At 35.2% G+C, this 8,438-nt stretch overlaps 2 protein-coding genes across 2 annotated transcripts in view; both read left to right on the top strand.

Moving 5' to 3' along the window:
- The first annotated feature begins 1,154 nt into the window (after positions 1-1,154).
- LOC134813113 (zinc finger protein 681-like) lies at positions 1,155-4,754 on the top strand. Its single transcript, XM_063820798.1, has one exon. It carries the CDS (start codon positions 1,171-1,173, stop codon positions 2,563-2,565), a length of 1,395 nt encoding a protein of 464 aa, XP_063676868.1. The 5' UTR covers positions 1,155-1,170; the 3' UTR covers positions 2,566-4,754.
- Positions 4,755-8,303: 3,549 nt separating this feature from the next.
- LOC134813188 (protein virilizer homolog) overlaps positions 8,304-8,438 on the top strand; it is a gene marked incomplete in the record, with an annotated part of 10,428 nt that continues 10,293 nt past the window's right edge. The window contains 1 exon segment of the mRNA XM_063820876.1: positions 8,304-8,425. Within this exon segment, the coding sequence (XP_063676946.1) occupies positions 8,304-8,425 (122 nt within the window).

Raw genomic sequence — 8,438 nt, 5'->3', positions numbered from 1 at the left:
CTAACCACATGTAAATATGTTTGTGTCATCAGCAAATAAGACATAGCTAGTGTTATCGAGTTGAGATTTTTTTATGTATATTAAAAACAAGAGAGGACCAAGGCAGCTCCCCTGTGGAACGCCATAGAGAACGGGAAGTCTGTCTTATACTTCGCCCAGGACAGACACACACACTGCTCTCTGATCGACAAGTAACTTTCCAGTAACTTAAGTGGCACTCCTCTAATCCCATATATATTTCAAGTTTCTTAAGCAAAATTGTGTGGTCTATAATTGTGTCAAAGGCCTTGCTTAGATCAATAAAAATTCCTAGAACATGAAGACCTTGCTTTAGGGCCTTTTGGATGTGAAAAACTGAGTAGTTAAGTGCATGCGATGTTGAGTGACTCTTTCGGAATCCGAATTGGCTGTCGTGAAGGATTCCTTGACTAACCAAGAAGCTGTAAAGACGTTTGTATATAATCTTTTCAAAAATTTTACCAAAAATTGGAAGTGTGGAAACAGGCCTGTAGTTCTCAATCAGTTCTTCGTTATCTTTTTTGTATATTGGGGTTATTTTACCAAGCTTCAGAACTGACGGAAATATCCCTTGAGATATTAGGCGATTAAATTGAACAACAAGAGTTGGGCTAAGAATACCCGATAGTTTTTTAATAACTCTTATGGGAAAGTCGCTGGCTTTCCCACTCTTCAAGTTGGCTATAATCTCAGAAATTTCATTTTCATTACAGTCGTGGAAGTAAATTGAATCGAGAGTTTTTGGTGGCATGAATTCGAGGAAAGAGGGAAGAGGTTCTAAAAGAAGGCCACTATGAGTATTTTCATTCATTTTTGAGGCAATAGAGGCAAAGTACTCATTAAATTTGTTGGCTATCACCCGTCTTTCAACAATACGGACTCCATCTACCGTAAATTGGGGTTTGATGGTTTTTTTTCTTTTCCCTCTAATCTCATTTATTACTTCCCACATCACAAACAAATATTTGAACGATATTGCAAAATTTAGGGTGTACTCTGTTTTTGGTTAAATGCTAAATCCAATTTTATTATTATAATTTATTTGGTACTTTTTATGATTGAGTCGTTACATATTATAGTAAATAATCTTGTTATATTTAATTCTGTTTGCTTAAGACGTAAATAAAATTTATACAACAATTTGTTTCAGGAATGTCACTTCAAAAAACAGAAAGGTTTGATGGGATTGATATCAAAGAAGAGATGACAGAAGACCAACAAGTTAACACAACTTCAACCTGGTCAGTATGCAATTGTAAATGCGAGGAAAACGACAGAAGTAACAATCTGAAAGCTGACACCGTGCTGTGTAATCAGTTTGAAGCTAGCTCAGAACACTTCAACCAAGTAAGTGAAGTTGTAAAGATTGAAGACGTCAGGAGTTTCCGTGATGTTCCGGCTAAAGATGAACCTTTGGACTATAAAGAACTTCGGTGTGATAACTGTAATCTTGCGCTAACACCATCGAATGTAAGACCTGCGAAAGAAAAGTCTTCTTCTTTTCCTATACCTACTGAGTCTGATTGTGGTATTCAGGATGAACCTCTATCTATTGGAGAAACCTCTTTGTCTGGGACTGAACATAAGTTGAAAAAACACAAACGAACACACACCGGAGAGAAACCTTATTCTTGCAGTTTTTGTGATTATAAATCGAATCGATCGAGCGATCTTGCTCGTCACGAACTGATACACACAGGAGAGAAACCCCATTCTTGCAGTTTTTGTGATTATGAATCGAATCGATCGAGCGATCTTACTCGTCACAAACTGACACACACAGGAGAGAAACATTATTCTTGCAGTTTGTGTGATTATAAATCAAATCACCCTTCCAGTCTTGCTTCTCACAAACAGACACACACCGGGGAGAAACCTTATTCTTGCAGTTTGTGTGATTATAAATCAAATCACTCTGGTAATTTTGCTTCTCACAAACGGACACACACCGGGGAGAAACCTTATTCTTGCAGTTTGTGTGATTATAAATCAAATCACTCTGGCAATCTTGCTTCTCACAAACGGACACACACCGGGGAGAAACCTTTTTCTTGCAGTTTGTGTGATTATAAATCAAACCACTCTGGCGATCTTGCTCGTCACAAACGGACACACACTGGGGAGAAACCTTTTTCTTGCAGTTTGTGTGATTATAAATCAAACCACTCTGGCGATCTTGCTCGTCACAAACTGACACACACAGGAGAAAAACCCCACTCTTGCAGTTTTTGTGATTTTAAATCGAATAGATCAAACGATCTTGCTCGTCACAAACTGACACACACAGGAGAGAAACATTATTCTTGCAGTTTGTTTGATTATAAATCAAATCACTCTGGCGATCTTGCTCGTCACAAACTGACACACACCGGGGAGAAACCTTATTCTTGCAGTTTGTGTGATTATAAATCAAAACACCCTTCCAGTCTTGCTTCTCACAAACGGACACACACCGGGGAGAAACCTTATTCTTGCAATTTGTGTGATTACAAAGCGAGTCGATCGAGCAATCTTGGTCGTCACAAACGGACACACACAGGAGAATAACCTTATTTTTTGCAGTCTGTGTGATTATAAATCGATTCAATTGAGAGATCTTACTGCTCACAAACGGACACACACAGCAGAGAAACCTTATTCTTGTAGTTTCTGTGATTTTAAATCAAATCAATCGGGCAATCTTGCTAATCACGAACTGACACACAAGAAATTCAGGATTCAGGAACAAGAAGTTCGCTAGTTAATACATTAAAACATTATACAATAATATATATAGTATCTTAGTATGTTTGATAAATTTACTTGGGACAGAATTTTGAAAGCTTCCAAAATCTTGTCGGTTATCCCAAAAAATATATTTGAATGATATTGCAAACTTTTTTGGTTAATTGCTCACTAAAATTGTGGCTTGATTATAATATATTTTATTTGATAATTTGATGATCGAGTAGTTACAAATTATAATACACTAGAAACCCGCTAGTTGAAAGCTTTGTTCGAGGAAATTTTAAAAATCAGTTATGTTTAATTTCTCTTTATCATCTAGCTCTGTACTACTACTAGAGAAAGTAGGAATTTTATTTGATTACCGTAAAGAAAAATATTAATTGAAGACCCAAGTACGAATTCGTAAATAAATAACCAGTAACCACATACCTTACTCGGGAATATTATAACCGGGATAAAGTGGTGGGTTTTGGAAGATTCCGCCATATTTTTCCCGGTCAAAAATTTTACCAGTCATAAAAAACCCGCCGACTCAGATTATGGGGTTCCAAGGGGGTGGTGATCATTATATTTTACCTGAAGTCTCATATGTGCTAGAGAAGACTTTTGAAGCAGTGGATGGAGGGCTGTAACTTTATTGGCGGTTGCTACCATAATTTCGTTATAAAAATCACAATTTGGTTATAGAAATCAGATTTTAGGGTGGACCGTGATTCTCACTTCTGTGACATCACATCCTTGACCTTTAAACTACTTTGTACTTGATCAGAGCTGATATTATGCAGGCTGTGTTTGGAAAAGATGAAACTGCAGGAGCATTTCCATTCCAAATCTCTGGCTGCAGAATTGTGTCCATTTACAAGTCTTCTTTTGATTGGTCGGCGTCGACTGTAAGCCTTCCTTGCGGTGGCTTTCACAACGCGTCCCCATTCTCCAACTCCTGCTGCTGGAGAGAGAGACTCCCAAATTATATACCATAAATATATATTATACATAGATATCGACAACAGACTCCGAAAGTCTTGAAGTTCTGTTACCACCGCCCCTGGTGCAACCCCTTACGTTAATTTCAAAAATGAAGAAAGAGAGATTGTCAACGAAAACCTTCCTGAGATTGTTGCACAATTTTCTGGTAAAGGTTTCCAGTTGCGTGGTGTAAGCTTCATGTATTCCGAAATAATCACTCGTCTTGTCCTGGTTTCTTTGGATAGAATTGAAAGTTTCTTCTCTGACAACTGGAAAGATGTTCGGTCATTGGTGATGGAACGAGAATATTTTTACGGGTTGATTATCAGTCGAAAGCGAATTTATTCAACATCTTTGTTGTTCATGTGGAAGGTTGCTCAGATGGATCAGATAGAGCCCTTCGTTTCGTCAATTCTTCAACTAGAGGAGTCATGTAAAAACTCTGGGAATGATGAGTCTGAGATGGAGACATTTTTAGATCGGTTTTACGAGAAATTGGGTGATGCTGATGAGAGTGATTTTGATCATGAGACACTTAAGAAGAATCATTTTAAATATCTTATTGCAGATTTTAAGTTATTTTGAAGTAATCCTGAGCACTTTACGATTTTTGTTTTTGAAGATAAAGTTTCTGAATTACATAAAATTACCCGACTTATGTTTACCATAGCCCAAAATATCCAAGATAAATGGCAGCAGGATCAGCTGAAAGGTCTTGTTTTTTGGGCTCTTGATCTTGTTCAACATTGTAAAGATAATGAAATTGTTAGAACGTCAATAATTTCATAATATATGTTTACTTGAAAGATTATGATTGATTATTTTATGTATTAATTATGTGATTACTTTTCTAGGTGAACGATTTATGATTACTTTTCATACTAAACTATAAAATTTGTGATCTATGATAATTTTTTATTTAAAAAGTGCATGGATACTTTTTTATTCTATTTTTATGATTCGTAAACTTATTTTAAAGTACGGTTTAACTCACATCTTTTTCGTTTACTGCTACTCTAATGGTGACTTATTTCCAAAATTCTACGATTTAAAACCCCGTTTTGTATATCTCTACCACAATTTGATCAAATCTAATATGTTTCAAATCTAAATAATCTTCATAATATTTCAAATTGCCATAATTCTCAAAAGTTAGAAGCTTTCTGATCAATAATTCAATAATCGTATCTATTCTTTCGCTGAGCAGTTGTATTAAGCCAAATGTTTTTATGAATCTGAGATGCCTACAATTATTTGTAACTGTTCAACCATTTCCTGTAGTGTTGTTTAAAAGAACGTTTGGAAGGGGTTGAATCACGAATGGGCACAGATTTACTATTCGTCAGAAAAAGTTACAGGTAAAAAGGTAAATCCGATCATCAAAGTACTGATATTTGATTTAGCAGCTAAATATTGATTGAATCGTCTTGCTAATGATTTTTCAGCACTTTTTATCATGTCTTTACCTATTACTAAATTATAATATAATTGGGATTTTTCCACGGGACAATTTGTAATTATATTTTGAGTTAGATTGAATTTTTATTGAATTTTGATTCAATTATTTTTCAGGGTTGATAATCTGAGCAAAGATTCATCGCACGATAGCAATGAGCAATCTTGACGTTCTTGAAAATGCTCTTGAAAACTTCTGTCCCTATTCCCAACAAAACAAAGCTACGACTTCACAACCTCAATGTAGTAGCAGTTGCGAAAATGACGAAAAGGATTCGCTACATATAGATATCCAAGATAAACATGGAAAAACATATTTTATGTACGAACTTGAAGGAGAGGAAAATAAACAGGTTGAAAGATTAAGTTTTACTTTTAATGCGGTAGAGATTAAGTCAAAGATCAAAAAGACAAAGAAGCATCTCCTCCAAAATACTTGGGATCTCCCTATGGCAAACTTTTCGCGTGATGAACTTTTAATATACATGATCATGTTCCACGAGAAAATTGAAGGGTTGCAAAGGATAAATAAACTTGAGTCTGGTTTTGCTGAAATGATTTGCTGCGCCTTGCATAACTATTGGAACGATCATAAATTAGTAGGAATGGCGCTAACAAATATTCTCTCTGTCACTCAGATTGCTAGCAATGAAGTCAAACGCTCCTTGCTTGATACTAAAATTATATTGGCGGCAGTCATAACGGTCAGTCTTCAGAGGGACTATCTTAAATACACTAGTGAAGTCGATGAAACTATTGAAAACGTATTGCTGATACTCTATTATGGAATCGAAAAAGATGTCGGTAAGCTACCACGACTTGATTTTAGGGTTATTGAAGTAATCATGATGCTTGTCCCATACATGGTCAGTCATTTAAAAAGACGGGACAGTACGGAGGAATTTTTCTGGCTGCTACGACACTTGCTCATCTTCATTCTGAACAAATATGATACTGCAAGCAGAAAAATAATCAAAGATTTGTTGTCTAAACACGGCATAGTATCATGTGTTTTGGAGTTTGTAATGAAGGACCAGTTAACAAATGTACAAATACTGGATCTCAGATTTATGAGAGTTATTGATATCGCTTTTCTACTAAAAGAAGAGGCAAAATTAAACGATTTCTACCAGATTGTTCCGAATCTTCTCAATTTTTTGAAGTTAGGTGGGCACCCTCTAATAACTCAAATTCTTGTTGACTACTCTCAAACAGCACAGGTTGTGGTAAAGATCTTTAATGTTCTCGTCCAAGACCTCACCCTTGAAGGAGCTAAATTTCTGATGGACAACCTATTTTTGAATAATATGATTAAAGCGCTGGTAAATAATCGATATTATCAGCAAAGGAAAAAAGAAATTGCAGGCATTTCATACCAGTCGATGGCAAAAATTGTTTCCCTCATCATGAATGGTTCTCCAAGTCAACAAAATATAAAAACTTGCTTTTCGATGCTTCTGAACATTTGTGAGCAACTGGAAGTATTCATAAATCCATCCTGTGATCTAAAGATAACTTGTTCATACCTTTTCTACCTAGCTGCTTCTCTTCTATCGGGATATGCACCGACCCCTTTTAGTATCACAAAGGATACAATTCTCTTGATGATGAAGGCTCTTACAGTAGTTTGTGATATCGATCATGTTAGGAAAGTTGAGAGTGATGATGATCATACTATATTTGGCAATAAAGAAAGAATCGAACACTTTTTGGAGCATTTTATATTGGTAATTGATCACAGACCCCATAACGAAGATGAACGGTTAAAACTGAAAGATATCGTGAATGATGACTTGCCTGAAGTCATATCCGAGTTTGTTGGTATGCAGAGTGACATTCACATCCTTTTTGCGGAAGCTTTAACTCGCTTGGTCCTACTCTTCTATGACTTCATTGGAGATTTCTTCTCAACACGTTGGCAAAATGTTCATTACTTGATGTTGTCATACTATTTGCACACATGTACAGAAGCGAGCCGAGAACCGATGATTCACCAAACAAAGTTACTCTTTATGTGGAAGTTGTTTGCTATGGACAAAAGCAAAGCAATTGTCTGTTCTATTTTGCAGCTTGAAGTCGATTTTAGAGAATGTACTGATAAGTTTTTGGTAGGCGAAATTATCGAAAGATGTAAAGCCACAATTAAATCAAACACTGTTCAAATATCGGCCGCTGAAGACAATTCAAGTAAACTTTATTGTTATCTCACCTCGGATATAAAATCTATTTTAATGGATCCTACAAATATTACTCCTCGGCTTATGGGTCCTTCCGTTTATGCCCTTCGTGAAGTCACATACGTCATGTTCAAAATGGCTCAAAATTGTGTCTCAAAAGCGCATGTAAAGTTGTTAAAGAGTCTTGTATTTTGGGCACTAGATCTTGTCAGGGATCAGAATGAATCCATAATAAAAAATAATGTTGATAAATTTATCATCCATTTATATCTTGAACGAGAATAATATGAGTAAGTATTTTAAAGCTAGAACCCTGCGGATAGCCAGTCAAATCTGTTTGTAGATTAAATCGTACATAATTATTTTAAAGTTCATTAATTCCATTCATTAATAACGAAATACCTTAATTTGGTTAATTTGATTTTTGGAGTTGGTTCATTTTTATTGTAACCTATTGTAACCTACTTTTGTTTGTTCGTTTTAAATAAGGTTATAAATGTCTTGATATAATAATACATTTTAATAATAAATATGCATGAATTAATGCATAAACTACATAATATTATAGAGAGGATGTTGATTTTTATTTATATGTAAGCATGTACAACGATTACTTCTTGGTAGAGTTTTCTTTATTAATGCTTTTTTAACATACAAAGTTACAACAAAGTCTTCATGTTATGTTTCCTGGGTTTGGACAGGATATTACCCGCTTAAAATATTTCCAGCGCGTTACATAATACTCAATAAGTTTAAAATAGATTTGTAGTGTCGTATTTAGTTTAAAACTAAATTAGTTTATCTAAATTGATGTCATAATAAAATATCATCATTATAATATACATTTTCCCTCCTAGTAAGTGTTTCGAATTTCCATGACTGTTTGTTGTGACTTATAGTTAATTTAAAGCCTCGGATAGTCTCAATCACTAACTAATTTATTAATTAACAGCCAGTGAGATGGTAGCAAGTGACCTGTCCTACCTGTTGTTCTACGACACATTTGAGCACACGGAACATGTGGAGGAGTCTCAGATAGATATGATCAGCTTCAACACACCTGTTATTCTACACGAGATACGGTAAATCAACTGT

Source organism: Bolinopsis microptera, chromosome 3 (genome assembly GCF_026151205.1).
Source record: "Bolinopsis microptera isolate Bmic1 chromosome 3, MBARI_Bmic_1.0, whole genome shotgun sequence".
NCBI classification, from domain to species: Eukaryota; Metazoa; Ctenophora; class Tentaculata; order Lobata; family Bolinopsidae; genus Bolinopsis; species Bolinopsis microptera.
Note: the sequence above shows the minus strand (reverse complement) of the source record. Positions and strands in the feature narration are given on the sequence as shown.

Bases quoted from the DNA above. Each gene is read 5' to 3' on its own strand.
- LOC134813113 (XM_063820798.1), top strand. From the start codon at position 1,171: ATGTCACTTCAAAAAACAGAAAGGTTTGATGGGATTGATATCAAAGAA.